Source organism: Balaenoptera musculus, chromosome 20 (genome assembly GCF_009873245.2).
Source record: "Balaenoptera musculus isolate JJ_BM4_2016_0621 chromosome 20, mBalMus1.pri.v3, whole genome shotgun sequence".
Classification (NCBI taxonomy): Eukaryota; Metazoa; Chordata; class Mammalia; order Artiodactyla; family Balaenopteridae; genus Balaenoptera; species Balaenoptera musculus.
Genome location: NC_045804.1, coordinates 15,158,096 through 15,177,359, shown reverse-complemented (window position 1 = coordinate 15,177,359; position 19,264 = coordinate 15,158,096). Strand labels below are relative to the sequence as shown.

The 19,264-nt window shown below is 52.6% G+C and overlaps 1 protein-coding gene across 1 annotated transcript; it reads left to right on the top strand.

Moving 5' to 3' along the window:
• Window positions 1-4,445: 4,445 nt before the first annotated feature.
• On the top strand, window positions 4,446-19,050 carry ACE (angiotensin I converting enzyme). Its single transcript, XM_036836705.1, is given in 18 exon segments — window positions 4,446-4,602; window positions 4,701-4,837; window positions 5,423-5,581; window positions 5,831-5,924; window positions 6,113-6,256; window positions 7,056-7,226; window positions 7,229-7,246; window positions 7,374-7,471; window positions 7,550-7,729; window positions 8,021-8,177; window positions 8,180-8,236; window positions 8,361-8,502; window positions 10,631-10,729; window positions 11,126-11,248; window positions 14,822-15,006; window positions 15,520-15,674; window positions 15,711-15,944; window positions 18,945-19,050. Coding segments are annotated over 17 exon segments (2,295 nt in total). The 3' UTR covers window positions 15,930-15,944; window positions 18,945-19,050.
• The last annotated feature ends 214 nt before the right edge of the window (window positions 19,051-19,264 follow it).

The following is a 19,264-nucleotide window of genomic DNA, read 5'->3' as shown; positions in this document are numbered from 1 at the left end:
GTTCTTATGACGCTGCCTCACGATTGCTGCAGTTGATCGAATGAGATAATACAAATTCCCGGTGCCTAGTTTCCTCTCTTTGTAATGACTGCATCATCTCCTGATAAAGATTGCTTCATATCTGCCTCCCACTTCAAATGTCCCCTCGAGTCGCAAACTGGAGAGCTGGAAAGGCAAGCCCCTCACTAGAGAGACAAAGTCATCCAGAGCAGCTCACTGCCAGCTGGATAGACATTTCTCATGATGCTCCGTGCACCATTGGACGTTCTCTCCCTGGGAGTGCAGTGAGCTTGTTCACCTCAGGGACTCGGCTTCCATCGGTTCTGGAGACGCTCAGCCATCATCTCCTCGTCCTTTTCAGTCTCCTCTTCGGGACTCCTGCCAGACCCAGCTTGGAGCTTCCTACTTTGTCCTCTGTGTCTCCTCGTTCCCACTCGTATTTCTCATCTCTTTTTCTGTCCTGTGCTCCAAGCGATTTTCCCCAGCTGTGTTTTAGCCTGTGCATCGAGATTACTGTTTTTCCAATTTAATAACTATATTTTTTATTTTTGCATCTCTATTACTTTCAAACCTACTGTGTTTCCACAAAAGTCTATCCTTGCTTCACAGATCCTGTTCCTTCTCTCATCCCTTTAAAGACCTTTTTTTAAACTGTTGTAACATACACATAACATTTACCATTTTAACCTTTTTTTTTAAAATTTATTTTTGGCTGCATTGGGTCTTCGTTGTTGTGCTGCGCAGGCTTTCTCTAGTTGTGGCGAGCGGGGGCTGCTCTTTGTCGCGGAGCACGGGCTCTAGGCACGCGGGCTTCAGTAGTTGTGGCGCACAGGCTTAGTTGCTCCGCGGCATGTGGGATCTTCCCGGACCAGGGCTCGAACCCATGTCGCCGGCATTGGCAGGCGGACTCTTAACCACTGCGCCACCAGGGAAGTCTCATTAACCATATTTAAGTGTACAGTTAAAAATGGCATTGAGTATATTCAATTGTTGTGCAACCATCACCATATCTGTTCAAGTCTCTGCTTTGACTTCTTTTGGGTATACATCCCAAATTGCAATTCCTGGATCATATGGTAATTCTATGCTGTTTTCCACAGTGCCTGAGCCATTTTATAGTCCCACCAGCAGTGCACAGGGTTCCAATTTCTGTACGTGCTGGCCATCACTTGCTGTTTTCTGGGTTTTTTTGTTTGTTTTTTTTGTAATATCCATCCTAGTGGTATCTCGTGGTTTTGATTTGTATTTGCCTAATGATGAGTGATATTGAGCATCTTTTCAAGTGCTTATTATCCATTTATATATCATCTTTAGAGAGATGTCCATTCAAGTCCTTTGCCCATGTTTGAACTGGGTTGTTTCTTTGTTCACTGCTGAGTTTGGGGAGCTCTTCACATATTCTGGATATTAATCACTTATCAGATCCATGATTCGCAAATATTTTCTCCAGTTCTGTAGCTTTCCTTTTTACTCTGTTGTTAGTGTCCTTTGATGTGCAAAAACTCTTAACTTTAATGAGGTCCAACTTGTCTGTTTTTTTCTTTTGTTGCCTGAGCTTTTGGTATCATATCCAAGAAATCATTGCCAAATCCAATGTCATGAAGTTTTCCCCTGTGATTTCTTCAAAGAGTTTTATAGTCTGAGTTCTTATGTTTAGGTCTGTAATCCGTTTTGAGTTAATTTTTGTAGATGGTGTAAAACCCAGATTTTAAGTCCCTTTCAGATTGTTCTAACACCTGCCCTTCCTCAGGTGTGGTCTAATCCATGCCTGTGTCTGTAGTTTAGCACAGACTCTGGAGTCAAACTATGTGGATTTGAGTCCCACCTCCACTATTTGCTAGCTATGTAACTATGAGCAAGTTTCTCAGCCTCTTCGTGCCCATTTTCCTCATCTGTAAACTGGGGGAGTTGATCTCAGTACCTACCTCATGGGTTTGTTGTGAGGATTCATGTCCTGAAAGCCCTCAAAGGGTCCCTCGCCCCTGGAAAATGCTCAGTGGGGGCTGGCGATCATTATTAACACCGACTGCATTGGACTTCCTCTTTTACATGGAAATCTTGACCTATGAGCCATCTTCAGTGGGACAACCTTCTGCAGGGGGACCCTTCCCATGCAACACCAGGTTGTGAAGATGTCCTCAGGGCCGGTTTCATGGTTGCTTCTTGCAGGGCTCCCTTAGAAAAGAAGCCGTCTGCTGGCTCCCTTGATGTAGGCAGTACTTCCACTACGACTGGCTATCCCCAGGCAGGCACCAATGTTGCAGCCCTTTGGGCATGGATGAAATTTGATTTACCACATGGGCCCCCACTCACTGCTGCATGAGCCCTCCTTGTCTCCCAGGCATCTGAAGAGTCCCTTTTCTTGCTTTCCATCTCAGCTCTGTATTTTGCATTTTTAAAAATACTATGTTTTGACCCCAAATAGACAAAGCAATCTTGAGAAAGAAGAACAAAGCTGGAGGCATCACACTTCCAGATTTCAAACTTTATTACAAAGCTATAGTAATCAGAACGTTATGGTATTGGCATAAAAACAGACACATAGATCAATAGAACAGAATAGAGAGCCCAGAAATAAACCCATGCATATATGGTCAATATATTTATGACAAAAGTCAAGAATATACAATGGGGAAAGGATAGTGTCTTCAATAAATGGTGTTGGGAAAGCTGGACAGCCACATGCAAAAGAATGAAACTGGACCCCTATCTTACACCATAGACAAAAATTAACTCAAAATGGATTAAAGACTTGAATGTGAAGCCTGAAACCATAAAACTCCTAGAAGAAAATATAGGAGGTAAGCTCCTAGATATCAGTCTTGATAATGAATTTTTTTGGATTTGACACCAAAAGCAAAGGCAACAAAAGCAGAAATCAACAAGTGGGTCTACATCAAACTAAAAAGCTCTTGCACAGCAAAAGAAGCCATCAACAAAATGAAAAGGCAACCCCCAGATTTTCAGAAAATATTTGCAAATCATATATCTGATAAGGGGTTAAATATTAAACATATATAAAGAACTAATACAGCTCAATAACAACAACAAAAACAATTTGATTAAAAAGTGGGCAAGGATCTGAATAGACTTTTTTTTCCAAAGAGGACATATGGATGGCCAAAAGTACATGAAAATGTGCACAACATCACTAACCATCACTACTCATGAAAATGCAAATCAAAACCACAATGAGATATCACCTCACACCTCTGAGAATGGCTATTATCAAAAAGACAAGAAATAACTGTGGGCAAGGATATGAAGAAAAAGAAACCCTTGTGCACTGTTGGTGGGAATGTAAATTGGTGCAGCCACTTGGAAAACAGTATGGAGGTTCCTCAAAAAATTAAAAACAGAATTACCATATGATACAGCAATTCCACTTCTGGGTAAAGGAAATGAAACCAGTATCTTGACATCTGTACCCCCATGTTCATTGCAGCATTATTCACAATAGCCAAGATATGGAAACAACCTGAGTGTCCATTGATGGACACTGAAAAGGTAATGCACACACACACACAGGAATACTATTCAGCCATGTAAAAGAAGGCAATCTTGCCATTTACAACAACATGAATGGAACTTCAGAGCATTATGCTAAGTGAAAGAGGTCAGACAGAGAAAGACAAATACTGTATGATCTCACTTATATGTGGAATCTAAAAAACAAAAACACAAAGACACCCCAAAACAAAACAAAACTGAACTGAACTTATAGATTGGTGATTGCCAGAGGCAAGGGTGGGAGGATGGGTGAAATGGGTGAAGGCAGTCAAAACGTGTAAACTTCTAGTTACAAGATAAATAAGTCCTGAGGATGTAATGTATAGCATGATGACAATAGTTAACAACAACCAAAAAGTACTGTTTTTATCATAGTAGACAGTCCTCTACCTTCCGAAAGCAAACTCATAGTATCAGGCTCTCCCTGGGGAAGCAGGTGTAAGAACAGGGAAAGGGAGGAAGGGTCCTGCACAGCCCTGGGATGATCATACATCCCACAAGAGAGAAAAAGGCCAAAAATATGAACATAGGAGGTCAAGTCAGAAGAACACGGAGAGACAACTGTGCTTCCAGAGTCCAGAGACCCAGAGATGTCATTTCCTTCCATCCATCCATCCTCCCACCCACCTGCTCAGAGGTGATCCCAGCCTGTGGAGGGAGGAGACTCATCAATCCCTGGTCATGGCCAAGGGTGGCTCCAATGCCAGGAAGAAGTGACTGAGTAGAATGAGACAAGCTCTGGTGTAGAAGTCAAGAGCCCTGGTTCTCCTCTTGGCTCTGCCACTGACTAGCTGTGTGAATCGGGTCGTATGGCTAGATCATTCTAGACCTCAGTCTCCTCACCTGTAAAATGGGGACAGTTGGACCAGAAGGTAGGTGGGGGCTTTCCAGTTCTGACATTGCATGGCTGACCCTTTGGCCCCTGATGTCACAATATGGAGCTTGATTGTGATTGGCCCATAGCCTCACCCAGCTCTGCTGTTCTCCTGGTCATGGGAACAAGATGGACTTGCCCTGGACCTTCCTTACTTGTGCTCTTCTGTTATGGGCAGCTCTTGCCATGGCTCAGGACCGAGGGTGATCAGAACTCAGGTAGGGCTGGGACCTGAAGGAGCATAGGATCAGACAAGGGCACCAGGCAGGGGCAGACCCCTCCCAGGACATCATTATATCTGTCTCCTTCTCCGCAGACAAGCTCTACAATGAGACCGTGGCAAAGGCCTTCCTGCAGTTTTATGAGCATACAGCCCAAGTTGTGTGGAACCAGTTCATGGAGGCCACCTGGAACTATGTCACCAACATCACCAAGAAAAATCGCGAGGAGATGGTGTGGTACCACTTCCACCCCAGCCCCTTCTCCCCTTGCTCTTCTCAGGGGTCTCGGTGGGGGGTTGGGGGGGAACCACACTTTTTGCCCCCTTTCCAGAACTAGAGGAAAAAGGGAAGCCCCAAAGTACATGTCAAAACAGACTGTAAGCTCTGGGCCTTTTGGTAGCCCTAAAAGATCTCTAGGCAAGAGTCTCTTGTTTCTTTCCCCTTGTAGATATCACCTGCTTGCTTTTAAGGACCAGGCTCCCTCCCTTCTCCCTCTTAGCAAATTTTCAATGATTCCAAACCCTTAAAGTGGGCTTTGGGGGACTTCCCTGGCAGTCCAGTGGTTAGTACTTCACCTTCCAATGCAGGGGGTGCGGGTTCAATCCCTGGTCGGGGAGCTATGATCCCACATGCCTAGCGGCCAGAAAAACAAAACAGAGCAATATTGTAACAAATTCAATGAAGACTTTAAAAATGGTCCACATCAAAAAAAAATCTTTAAAAAAAAAAAGTGGGCTTTGGGAGGAGCTTGGGGGGTTGTGGGACCCTGACCCTCTCCCTCAGCCTCACATGACAAACACAGAGACCCTCCTTCCAGCTGGACAAGGACGTGGAGAGGCCCCAGCACACGCTGTACTTTGGCATGCGGGCCCTCCTGTTTAAGATCGCCAGCTTCCAGGACCCAGCCGTGAAGCGCGTGCTGAGTGAGCTGCAGAACTTCGACAGGGCGGCCCTGCCCAAGGAGGAGCTCCGGGAGGTGAGGACGAGCCCCCAGGCCTCCAGGCACATGATCCCCACCCCAGGGTGGGTGGGCTGCCTGGCGGGGAGCCGCAGGGGGCAGGAGGGAGGTTGGCAGGCAGGGCCAGAGCTTCCTCTGGAAGAGGAGGGAAGCAGAGACTGGTGGGAAGATGCCTTGGCCAGGCCCACCTCTCCAGGCTGGTGGGGCTAGCACCGGGGGTGGGCCCACAGGTACCGGCCTGCCCTGGGTGACACCTGTTCCCCCCAGTACAGCCAGATTGTGGCCCACATGGAGACCACGTACAGCATGGCCCAGGTGTGCCTGAATGCGGGGCCCTGCCTGCCCCTGGAGCCTGGGGAGCGCCCAAGCCCACCCCTGCCAACCCCCGAGTCTCAGCACCAGCCCCTTCCGGGAGCCTCCAGACTCCCACCCTCCTCCTGGCCCCAACTGCCCTTGTTGGTGGGGGCGGGGAGAGTGGGTGCCTGGGGCAGGTGAGGGCAGAAGTCCACCCGCCGGAGTGGGTGGCCTTGGCTCCTTTTCCGGGCACAGGCCTCCAAGAAGTCACGGCCACCTCCCGGGACCAGAAGGAGCTGCTGTGGGCCTGGCAGGGCTGGCGGGATGCTATGGGTCGCCAGCTCCGCAGCACCTTCGAGCGCTACGTGCAGCTCAGCAACAAGGCTGCGTAGCTCAACGGTGAGGCCCCTCCCCCCGCACCTGCCAGCCAGCCCAGCCAGGGGCAGACCGGGTACTGCGTGGGGCTCAGGGCAATGCTGGGAAGGGCGAAGCAGAGTCTGCAGAGGGGAAGGGTGGTGGTAGGACCTGGAGATGGGAACCCTGAGCCCTGCCGCTGGGGAGGGCAAGGTGGCTCACTCATTGTGTGGTTCCACAAACGGTGATTGGGCACCTACTGTGTGCTGGTGCTGGGGAGGTTCTGAGGATGCACAGGTGAAAAGACAGAGAAGGTGCCCACCCTCCTAGGGCTTACAGTTCGCTGGGGGACAGACGCACATCTCCAGTTGTTGCCACCCGGGATGAATGCTGAGCAGGAAGGGGCTGCAGAGAGAGAACAGGGGAGCCCTGCTTCAGCTAGGTGGTCAGGGAAGGCCTCGCTGACGTTTATCCAAGGCCTGAAAGCTGGAACGAGCCAGGCAGCAAGAAGAAAAGAGCATCCTGAAGTCCTTGGGAGGATCCGAAGGAAGGCAGGCTGGGTGGGTAGGGCTTGAGGTGGGTGAGAGAGGAACAGGGCTTTACCCAGGTCCTATCCAGCCAGGCAAGGGGAGGAGCACACAGTATGTACTTTGCTAAGTGCCTTTCCACCCTGATCTCATCCAATACGGACAGTGGCCTTGGGAGGTGTTTTTCCTGTTTGGCAGATGAAGACCCCCAAGGATCTGGGAGGTCAAGTGGCTTCCCTAGAAGGTGCTTGGGTCTCCTGCCAGCCAGGCCAGGCTGAAGGGTGGTGAGCGCCTCTGAGCCCCCTCCCCTGTCCTAGGTTACAAAGACATGGGGGCCTTATGGCGGTCCACGTACGAGTCCGACACACTGGAAGAAGACCTGGAGCAGCTCTTCCAGGAGCTGCAGCCGCTCTACCTGAACCTGCACGCCTACGTGTGCTGGGCCCTGTATCACTTCTACGGGCCCGAGCTCATCGATCCGAGGGGGCCATCCCTGCCCACGTTCTGGGTAAAACCCCAGCTGGCGGCAGAGGCAGGGCGGACGGAGTGGGCCTCCAAGCAGGCAGGCGAGCAGACGCTCAGTCGGGGGAGAGCCGGTCTCCTGCCTCCTCTTAGCCCTCCCCCGCCCCTTCCAGGCAACGTGTGGGCTCAGTCCTGGGTCAACATCTTAGACCCGGTCCTGCCCTTCCCGGAGAAGCCCTCTGAGGACATCACGAAGATCATGCGAGGCCAGGTCAGCGCTCGGCCTCGGTCTGCCCCTGCCCCCTCCGCAGCCCTGAGGGGGGCCCCACGCACTTCCTCTTCCTCACAGCAGTGGAAGTCTGAGAAAATGTTCCAAGAGGCTGAAAAATTCGTCACCTCCCCAGGGCTGCTTTCCACCCCTCCTGGGTTCTGGAAAAATTCCAAGATGGAAAGGCCAACGGACGGGCGGGAGGTGGAGTGCCACGCACCCGCCTGGGACTTCTACAACGGGAAGGACTTCAGGAGCTCAGCCTGCGGCCAGCATCACCCCCCTGCCTCTGCTCCTTCCGCTCTCCACCTGTCTGCCTGGCTCAGGAGGGCGGCGGGGGTTGGGGGGGTGAGCCAGCCACACGGGCCAGGTGGGTGAGAGCAAAGGGCTTGGCCGCTGCTTGGATGTGAGGCCTGGAGTAACAGCATAAGGCCCTGCTGGTCTCTGGCTCGACCACCCCCGTCCCTTAACAGAGCCTGAATGGAGAAATCTCTCCTTCTCCCAGGGCATCCCCATGCTCCTTGACCCTTGCCCTTTAACCCCAGGATAAAGAAGTGCACCGAAGTGACCATAGAAGACCTGCTCTCCATCTTCCACCAGATGGGCCGTATCCAGTACTTCCTGCAGTACAAGAACCCCTCTGTGATCTTCCGCGCAGGCGCCAACCCAGCCTTTGCAGAGGCCGTGGGGCCGGTGATCACCCTCTCGCCTCCTCCCATAAGCACCTGCTCAGCAGAGGCCTGCTCAGCCACCAGCACCAGGACGAAGGTGATGGGGACCAAGGGGATCATAGGAGGCCAGCCTGGGCCTGGGGCTGCAGCTGGGGCTCTCCAGGCAAAGCTGAGGGGAGGGGGAACTGGGAGCAGCCTCCTAACGGCCCGGCTTTCCCCAGAGGAGGTCGGTTTCCTGATGAACGTTGGCCTGGAGAAGATGGCCTTCATCCCCTTCGCCTACCTGGTGGACCTGTTTCGCTGGAAGGTCTTTGATGGCACCATCGAGAAGGCCGTGTACAACCAGGAGTGGTGGAACCTCAGGTGGGGGGACCGCTGATCGGGGCCCGCTGCCCAGGCCCAGCCCTGGTGTGGGCTTTCCCAGGGCTTTCGGGGCAGCCTCAAGGGTACCGCCTGCTACCAAAGAGCGCTGCTGCCTCTCCTGTGAGGGCAGAGCTGGGCGTGAGACGCTGCTGACCCGGGGCCGTGGGGAAGCCCTGGGGTGGCGTTGGCTGTTTGTTGTCACCGGACAAAAGCGCTCCTGCTGAAGTGGGTAGGGCCCGAGCGTGCAGTCATGGGGGGGTCATGTCGAATCCAGCACCAGCACTGAGCAGGCCCCTTAGCCTCTCTGGGGATCCTGGGAGGCCGGGAAGCTCACGCAGTCGTTGCGCCTGGGCTCCTCCAAGAACAGGACACTGACTGCCGGGCAGGCCTTCCTGCTCCTCCCCTCCCTTTCTGTGCCCACCAGTGGGGCCAGCAGAAGGGGTGTTTGGGGGGCTGAGCTCTTTCCCTCCTGTGGAAAGAGTCCTCATGGGACAGGGGCAGGCCCAGTGCCCCCTTTCCTGCTACCCCGACACACACACACACCTGCCTCTGACTTAGCATCCGCAGACCTGTCTGCGGGCAGAGCTGGCGACGGAAGGAGCACCACCGGCAGCCGGGCAGCATCAGTCCTGAGTGAGGGGCACCTGTGTCCATCCCACCACCGACCCCTGGCTGTTTGCTTGGATGATAACTGCCCATGACTACGGCTTCTCCATCTCCACTAGGAGCTGGTCAGACTGACCAGCTCAGGTCTGCTTGCTGCAGATGACCCTGATGGGCCTGCTAGCTCTGCACCAGGCCCTTATGTTGGCCATTCACAGAAGAAGAAGGTGTGACCACCCTGCGGTCACACCACCATCCAGGGATGGCAGAGCTGGGCACCCCTCCCTTCGTCCTCTCACCCTCACACCCCCGCCCTGAATACAGGGCCAGGCCTCACTGGTGGGACAGGCAGGGTCTTGACTTCATGCCCCCTCCAAGGGCACCCCCACCAGCCATGTGAGGTGCCTGCCCAGGACCTTTTCCTTCCTCTCTCGGCCATGCCCACCACCACCTGAGTGATGGAAACCTGGGGTTGAGGGAAAGGGAAGGCAACTCCCTGGTCCTTGAACAAAACCCTGTCAATGAGAGAGGAACTCCCCTGAGAGGATGGTTCAGGGCTCCAGTGGGCCAACAATGAAACTATGAGCTTGTTCATAGACTTTGTCTCATCCCAAAGATGGGTCATTTTATCCCCATTTCACAGACAACATTTTACAACAAGGCTCAGTGACAATCAGTAACTTTCCCATAGTCACACAACTCAGAGGGGCAAAACCAGACCTGAACATGAAAGTTATTAGGGTCTGCCCATGACTGTTCTGTGTCCTGCTACCAATTCCCTGATCCCTAAACCTCAGTTTTCTTCATCTGTAGAATGGGAATAGTAGTAGTACTATACCACAGGGATGTTACTCTGTTTTCTTCTTGGCACTTCTTTTTTTTTTTTTTTAATTTTTATTGGAGTATAGTTGACTTACATGTTGTGTTCGTTTCAGATGGACAGCAAAGTGAATCAGTTATACATATACATATATCCACTCTTTTTTTTTAAGATTCCTTTTCCATATAGGCCATTACAGAGTACTGAGTAGAGTTCCCTGTGCTATACAGCAGGTTCTCAGAAGTTATCTATTTTATATATAGTAGTGTGTATATGTCAGTCCCAATCTCCCAATTTATCCCACCCCCTCTTATCCCCTGGTATCCTCTTGGCACTTCTTATCAGATGAAACAACCTTGTTGGTTGGTCTACAACCGTCCCCCGTCATTAGGATGAAAGCAGTGACCTTGCCTAGCTCATTCCCTCCTGTGCCCCCAGAACCAGGACAATGTTGAGTGAGTCTGTGTGAAGAGCTTGGCACGGTTCCTGCAGAGAGGAAGTGCTCAGTGTTAACTATTGTTATTATTTGATCCTGATTCCCAATCCCATGTGTTTTCAACTCATTTATTTAATCAGCAAAAATGCATTAAGTGTCCTCTGCACGCCAAGTTGCTTTGATAGCTGTGCAAATGTTTCAAAAGGAAAAGGCTCTGGGAACCCTACCGGATGGCACTATCAAGCCCCCAACTTACCCCCCGCCCCCAGGTTGAAGTACCAGGGCCTGTGCCCCCCTGTCCCTCGGACAGAGGATGACTATGATCCGGGCACCCAGTTCCACATCTCTGCCAGCTTGCCCTACATTCGGTAAAGGTCTGGGCCCTGCCAGCAGAACCGGCTCTTCGAGTTGGGAGTCGGGGGCATAGGACCCCAGCTGAGGATTTCCAGGAAGGCCGCAGATCCAAATGTCCCCCTGCACCCCTCCCCGCCTCCTCCCATCAGACGGCACAACCTTCTGAGGGCCATGCCCTGAATCCACTGGGCTTTTACATCAGCTCCCGTGTGGAGGGCAGAGCTAATGGGAAAGCATGTCTGATGTCCCTGAGAGGAGGGAAGGAAAGAGGGAGGCCAGGATAGGTTTGATTCAGAAGCCTAGGAAGGAGAGCCCTTGCAGTGTTCCAGGGCCAGCCTACCCCATTGTGACTGCTGACCCAGGCCCACCTCTGCCACCCCTCCCCAGCCAGCCTCGCCTTCTCTCCCCAGGTACTCCCTCAGCCTCATGCTGCAGTTCCAGTTCCACGAAGCACTCTGCAAGGCCTCAGGCCACGTGGGGCTGCTGCACCTACGTAACATCTATAACTCCAAGCCGGCTGGGAAGCTCCTGGAGTGAGTGCCCTCCTCCCTCCCCTGTCCTTGGCTCCCCTTCCCCACCTTGCTGGACGCCTGCCCCAGGGCCCCTCTTCTCACCTGGCCACCCTAGGCCCCCTGAGCAGAGCTTGTGTTCTAGTGGAAGTTCTTCCTTCTGTCAGACTGCAGTCTCTCCTATGTTAATCAAAGCTCCTTTCGTCTTGTGTAGCCCCTTGTGGTCAGAGAGACTGTTTAGCCCCTCCTGCTAACACACACACACACACACACACACACTCACTCACTCACTCACATAGCCAATAAGCCAAACTGTCCCAGATCAGAACCCAGTGTTGGAGTCCTGCCTCTGCCTCCGTCTTCCATCTGAATCCCCTTATTCTTTCCTGGCAAGGCGCTTGCCTAGCCTCTCAGCAGCATTTCATAAGGCGCACTCTGCTTTTTCCATCTTTTCTTGCAAGTGTTTGAGCCTAGTTCCCAGGCCGATCCAGGTGGCTTTCACACCAGCCTCTTGGCACACTCAGATCAGCTGTGGTCTACTTTGACCCCCTACCCGCAGTCTTTTTTCCTGCACTTGGTATCTAGCCCATCCTTTCCATCCCTGCCTTTGTGGCACTGCTTTCTGGTCCTGAAGCAAACCTGGAGTGGGGCGAGAGGCTGACCTGATGGCGGGAAGCATTTACTGCTACAGGCTGGGCTCTCTAACAAGCGCTCTTGCAGTGTTTCACGTTAGCAGCTCATAACTTTGCAAAATGGATATTATTATCCACATTTCATAAATGATGAAACCAAAGCCAAGAGGGGTAACGTGATTGCACATGGCTCAACTAGGAAGTGGCAGAGTCATGCTTTGAGGCCCAAACTGACTCCAGAACACATTATCTTTCACCCTGTTGCTTCCATCAGTCAAACGACACTGGTCTGGTGAAGTTGACCTAGTCCACTGGTCCCAAGATCAGCGCTCCAACCACTGAGACATGAAGCCCACCCAGTGACATGGTCTTTTCCCCATTGAGTTTCAACCGATTTCAGTAGGTCCATTACCCTAACCTGTCAAGGTCATGTTGAGTTTTATTCCTGGTTTCCCAGAGGATGAACAAAGCCTCTTTTTAGTATCCTAATAATTATCCACAATAATTTAGTAACCTTTGCAAATTTAATGAGCACATTTGTGATTCCACCATGCCATTCATCAGTAACCACAAGGCCAGATGGAGTTGCAGGACTGATCCCTGCCTTTGCTTGCAGGAGGGCTACACCTTGCATGCCTTCTTGTCTCCCTAGTCTATTTGCTTTTCCATCTTTTCATACTACAGCAGTTTATTCTAGTCGACTGCCCAGGTTTGAGCTTCTCTGAATGTGTGAAACATAAGAGGCCTCTCTGCTCCCTGCATTCATGTCTCTGGCTGCCTATCATTTATTCATTCAGCAAACATTTACTTGTGCACGTGCCGACCAGCCTGCCCTGCGTCCAGCAGGGGGCAATGGGCCACAGGATAAATCAATAACCGTAATCCAAGAAAGGAGCTGGTGCAGTAGGAAAGGGCTTTGGTGAACATGCAAAGAGAGTGAGGAGGTCACGCCAGGGGATCAAGGAGGGATCTCTGACCCCCAACGCAGGAGTACAAAAAATAGCAGACATCCATTTTTTATACATCAACTCACTTTTGTTTTGTTTTGTTTTGTTTTCTTGTTTTGGCTGCACCACGTGGCACGTGGGATCTTAGTTCCCCGACCAGGAATCGAACCCGCACCCCCTGCAGTGGAAGCCTGGAGTCTTAACCATTGGACCGTCAGGGAATTCCCAACATCAACTCACTTTTGACTCTGAGCCTTCATCCCGCTTGATCGCTGGCACTTTTGAGCTCAGTCATTCTCATCGCTTCCCTCCCCCACTCCACGCAGGGCACACAAGGCTCCCAGGGTCTGACTTGACACCAAGCATGTAGAAGCCTTGCCGGTCATCACTAGGCATATTGTGGAGGCGTGGGGCAGGCACATGCTTGCAGGGGAGAAGGGGAAGGGCAAGATTCTTGGCTGCTCTTTTGCCTAACACAGCTTAAAACTTGATTTTGCTATTTTTGACTCATCGTCCTAAATGTGATTGCCGTGGGACAGGCTCTGAGCTGGTTCTGCGGGAAGAGAGGGTCGAAGTGGACTTGGTCCAAATTCCCAAAGTCCCCTGCCTCACCCAGCCAGCCACGAGGACCTGACCCTGTCCGTGGGGCCCGTTGCTGCCACGTTGGAGCTGAGGGCTCCAGGCAGTGCCCAGTTGTCACCCTTGCAAGTCTCATGTGCTGCCCACATCAAACCTCTTGTCCCGCCCAGCCTGAAAGACTATTTCTGAGTAGGCGGACTCTCAGTGGTTGACACTTTTCCCCCACCAGGTCCTTCCTTTTTCCCAGGACCTGGCATCTGATAAAAATCCTCTAACCTGAAGTCAGTTTTGTTTGTTTTTTTCTTTCTATCTTGATGACTTTTCTCCTCCATTTCTCTAGGCTCATAACTACATTTTCCCCTAGTGGTTTCTTCCAAGGATCCACTGACCTTTAGTTTCCCCACCTCATTCTTTCCCAGCTGTTTATTAAGCGATGTGTATAAGTCTTTGCAAGCAACAAAGCCCTCTTTGCTGCCATTATGTGACTTAATCCTCACCACAGTGAAATGCAAGTGTTAATGGAACCCGGTTTTACTGGTGAAGAAACTGAGGCTAAGAGAGGTTAAGTTGGTTGTCTGTGGTTGTGCGGCCTATAACTAGCACTGCTGGGTCTGAACCTGGGTCCTGTTAGTCTAGATTCCACACTCTGACTTCTGGGCCTCTCAGCCCCACCTCTCTCCTGGTCGGATCAGGGGAAACAGGTTGAGAAGCATCAACATACGCCTCCTGCTGCCTCTGCGGGTGGCCCTGGGGTGGAGGAGCCCAGAGCCCTGGCTGCAGCACACTCTGTAACCCCACCATGAGTGCACGGGCCAAGCCTAAGGCTAGACCCCCTGCCACCAAGCACAGGGTGTGCCTTGAGACAGAGCTGACATTTCTGCAGCTCTGCAGGCAGTGCACACGACGCATCCCATGCTTATTATCTCTCTAATCATCCCACACGCTCACTGTGAGACCGGAAGGGACAAGAGTGACCTCTCTCTACTAACACTGAGCACCTCATGGGAAACATGAGGTTTCCCTCTTGACTTTAGGCTTATTTGAGTCCAGGAGAACAGTAATCATCACAGTAGTAGTAATAATAATAATAATAATATTAGGCAAGCATTTATTGCCTACCTAGTATGCTCCCAGAATTGTGTTTATTTGGCCAACACAACAACCCTAGGAGATAGGTACTGTTATTTTCTCCATTTTATGGATATGGAAATTGTAGTTCAGAAAGGTTAAGTACTTGCCCAAGGTCCCACAGCTGAGCCACAGAGGACTCAAGCACAGGTTGGTGTTATTTCAAAGCTTGTGATTTAATCTACTGTGCTGAGCTCTGTTGGAAGAGTCTGGGTATCAAAGCCCTAAAGGCGGGGTTGGGCATACTGAAGGGTCCCAGCAGCATTAGCCGATTCCCCCACACAGCCTCACAGCTGTACCCACTCTCCCAGGGATGTCCTAAAGCTGGGCTCGAGCAAGCCCTGGCCAGAGGTCCTGCAGAAGATAACCGGGGAGACCAAGGTGTCTACAAAGGCCCTCATGACCTACTTCAAGCCCCTGCTGAACTGTCTGGTCACCGAGAATGTGCGGCGTGGGGAGATCCTGGGCTGGCCACACTTCAGCTGTTCCTTTGAAGGTTTGGTGATCTGACCCTAATCCCGCCACTGTTCTAGCCCCAAGCCCTACCCTAGCCTGCCCTGGGCCAGCCCCTACCCCAACCCAGCCTTCACCCCTAGCCCATCTATGACCTGGCTTTCTGCTGTGGAACCCTGTCTGCACCTGATGCAGCGTTGGCCAAGACCACAGCCCACGCCCCAGCCACTAGCTCGCTCGGATGCTTCCTTGCCCACTCTCCAGCTAGACTGCCGGGCTGGCTTCTGAGCACGGGGTGGGCATCTTGCCTCCTGACCCTTGCACGGAGCCACTGCGGGCACCATGTGGTACACAGCCCTGTCTGTACCGTCCCTTCCTTCTCTTCCTTTTGCTCCTCTTTCTCACCCTGCTTCCCAGGCAAGGCCCTCAACTTTGGCATGGAAGGTAGGTGCCAGAGGCTGAGGGAGAAGGCCTGTGGCAGTCAGATCCTCTCTGATCACCATGAGGTACCCTCCCCAGTTCCACCTGCTCGGCAAGATTCCTATGTCTTCCACAGAGAAAGAAACAGACAGGGTGGCATTCCTGGGTCTGGAGCTGGACCCTGCCCAGGCCAAATCTGGGCAGTGGGTGTTGCTGGCCCTGAGCTTTGTCATGTTACTGGTGGTCCTGCTGCTGGCCTACAGGCTGTGCGTCCTGGAAAAAAGCTCACTGGCCCAAGACACCAGTGCACGGGACACCAGTACACAGGACACCAGTGCACAGGACACCAGTGCACTCAAGTCACCACCCAAGGCCTACTTTCTAGGCATAGCCATGGAGCCCCACCAAGTTGTCAAAAAACAGTGGCTGCTGCTGGGCTTCTGCCTCATCCTGATGCTGTGCTCAATCGGCCTGACCATTCGGATTTTCACACAGCACAACAGGAAGCCTCCGTGGATGAGAGCTGAATGGTGGAGCTGGGACTAGACACCACTGTGACTGGTGAGGCTGGGGGGGCAGGAGGAGGGTGGCCAAGCCAGAGAGGATGTTGGGGAGGTTGAGGAGGGGACCGCTCGCACGCATAGTGCCCAACTGTAATTGGGTGCAGCTGTGGCAGATCTGGGTACATGCGGAGTTGTAACTGTGTGTTTGTGAACTCATGTATGTGAGGCCATGTGCACAGGTGACTGTGTGATTCCATGTACGCCCTGGGTTCCAGGCCAGCCTCCTTCCCTGGGGGCTCAGGAACCATGGTTTTAGTGACTCAGGGGCTATGTCCCTCCAAGCCAGCCCTCAGCCCCAATTCATGCCCAGACCTTGTTCTTCATAGTCATGCTTTCTTCAGGAGCCCAACTGTGGGGCTGGACAGGGGCTGCAGTACCCAAGGAGAATCTGCTCTGTTTAGAAACTGGACACTGCTTCAGTCCCCTTATACAGTGTATTCAAGTAGAGCCAGACACTCCTGTACGAACCATCAGCGCCCAGTTCATGAGCACGATGCTCTGTACACTGGCCGGCCCCTCTTTCTGCTCTGATCCTCTGGCCTGCCCTGTGTTGGGCTGCATAATCCAGCCCCCAAAAGCTGCTTGTTAGCTGTCTGAGATGCGAGTAGCCTTACAAACTGCCCCATGGCCCTCCCTGCCCCAGTCCAGGCCCTCCCAAATGGAGAGAGTGGGTAGCTGGGCACCAAGCGAAGCTTGATTAATGATTGACTTCTTTAATATTTAAACAAAGCTCATCTCCAGCCACTGTGCCCCAGAGATGGCCTTGTTCAACACACACACCTGCTGCCTGGGCTGTTGCCCTGGGGATTGAGCACAGGGCAAACAGCCCCTTTCCAGGCTCAGTGGGGGAGGGGAGGATGGGGAGGGAGAGCTTTAGGAGGACACTGGGGAGGGAGAGCTTTAGGAGGATACTGGGGAGGGAGAGCTTTAGGAGGACACTGGGGAATGAGCACTCTAGGGGGACATTGGGGAGGGAGAGCTTTAGGAGGACACTGGGGAATGAGCACTCTAGGGGGACATTGGGGAGGGAGAGCTTTAGGAGGACACTGGGGAATGAGCACTCTAGGGGGACATTGGGGAGGGAGAGCTTTAGGAGGACACTGGGGAGGGAGAGCTTTAGGAGGACACTGGGGAGGGAGAGCTTTAGGAGGACACTGGGGAGGGAGAGCTTTAGGAGGACATTGGGGAGGGAGAGCTTTAGGAGGACACTGGGGAGGGAGAGCTTTAGGAGGACACTGGGGAGGGAGAGCTTTAGGAGGACACTGGGGAGGGAGAGCTTTAGGAGGACACTGGGGAATGAGCACTCTAGGGGGACATTGGGGAGGGAGAGCTTTAGGAGGACACTGGGGAGGGAGAGCTTTAGGAGGACACTGGGGAGGGAGAGCTTTAGGAGGACACTGGGGAGGGAGAGCTTTAGGAGGACATTGGGGAGGGAGAGCTTTAGGAGGACACTGGGGAGGGAGAGCTTTAGGAGGACACTGGGGAGGGAGAGCTTTAGGAGGACACTGGGGAGGGAGAGCTTTAGGAGGACACTGGGGAATGAGCACTCTAGGGGCAAACCTAGGCAGAGCGAGGGAAGGCCTCTGCTCCTGCCTCTTCCCACCCTTTCTTTCTCGCGTTGTCTGTCGAACCCAAGGATGCCACACCCGGTATACGGGGACTCACCGAGTTTGGACTGAGGCCCCAGGGGCTGCTGGGGAGGCTGAGAGTCAATGCCCGTCGGAGATTAGGGAAACCTTGAGGAGAAGTAGCATCACAGCCAGTAACCACAGAGAGGAGGCACAAGAGCTCCAGTTGAGCTAGTGGGAAGGTGGCCAAAAGATGGAACTGGCTCTCTCTAGACTAAGGATCTGAGCCCAGAAGTCAGGGGATCAGGGTACAGAAGGACTGTACCCGTGGGCTGAGACCTCCATGGATCCTACCTCTGCCCAGGTCTCAAGAGGCCTTCTTGAGTTCTGGCTGAGCCCGAGCACTTCCTGTTCTGACCGCAGGCTGCTCGTTTGATGTCTCTGTCACTGCTGTTACTTTGCTGTGCTGCAGTGTCCTTATTTGTCCCCATTATTAGCTGTCAGCTCTGTAAGGGCAGGACACTGTGTAACACCTGTAGCCAGCACAAGCCGTGGCACACAGTGGGGACTTGGAAAATGTTTGAGTAAGTGAATGAATGAGTGTCCCACTGCCCAAATCCCTCCTCAGAGCTCAGCACCCCACACACTGAGCCCATGAGAAACAGCCCCACCTTTCCTCCACAGATAGCTTATCCCCCCACACACAGGGTCAGCCAGGACAACTCTGCCCCCAGCAGGAGGCCACACTTGCAGCCCTCCCATCCCCCAGCCACAGTGGCCAACGAGGCCCCCATCAGGCACTGTGGCTCTGCGTGGCAAAGGCACATCCAACCCAGGACTCCGAGCCTCTCACCTGGACTCCAGCAAAAACCTCACTGAGCCTCCTTGTCCGTCTTCCCTCCCCCACCCGCCACTGTAAAATTTCTTTCACTGGAATACTTCCTTCATGTCTAACTGCTTAACAACTTGGTTGTCCATCAATTAAATCTAGATGTTCAAAATGGCATCTGAGGGTCCTTATCATTCCCTTCTTCTCCCACCTGACCTCTCCCACCCCCCAGCTCAGCCCCTTGCACTGATTCCACCATTAGCCTTTGCCTAAAGTGCATTCCCCATTTGAATGCTTGCCCCCCAAGGCCTGGCTTGAAACTGGCCATTGGACCCTCTGCAAAGCTCCAAGCCCACCAAGATGCTCAGTAAACAGTGGTCCCCTTCTCTCCCTCCCCTCCAAGAAGCCTCTTTCAATAAACCTCACCCCATCCCCATCTGCTTATTCTATTGTATTCATTTTCAACCAGTACTCGGACACTTTTATCAGTGGTTACGTGCTAATAGGTAGTTTTAAATCTGTTCTCTTCCCAAGCAGTGCCTGTATGCTAAGAGCTCAAGAAAGCACCTCATTGCATATTTCTTGTACATCACTCTGCCAGGATCAGGTGCTGGATGGGCTTGCCACTAGGAGTTCTACATGGACACCGAGGTTCAGCTGGAGGGCACTTGGTAAGGATGGGCAAGAGGTCTAACCGTACCATTGCCGGAGTCCAGCCCAACGGTCAGATCAGGAAAGAGACCTTCAGCAGAAAACCACCTGAGGCCTCTAACAACCCCTTCTGCACCACCACCCCCCGACCCCCCATGGCCTGAGAGAGACCGCCTGGTAACGTCCGGACTGCCCTCTGGTACCGGGAACGGGTCTGAGAGGGGCCGAGGCCACAAGCCATTGGGACAGAGCAGAAGCTCCTCCAAGAAG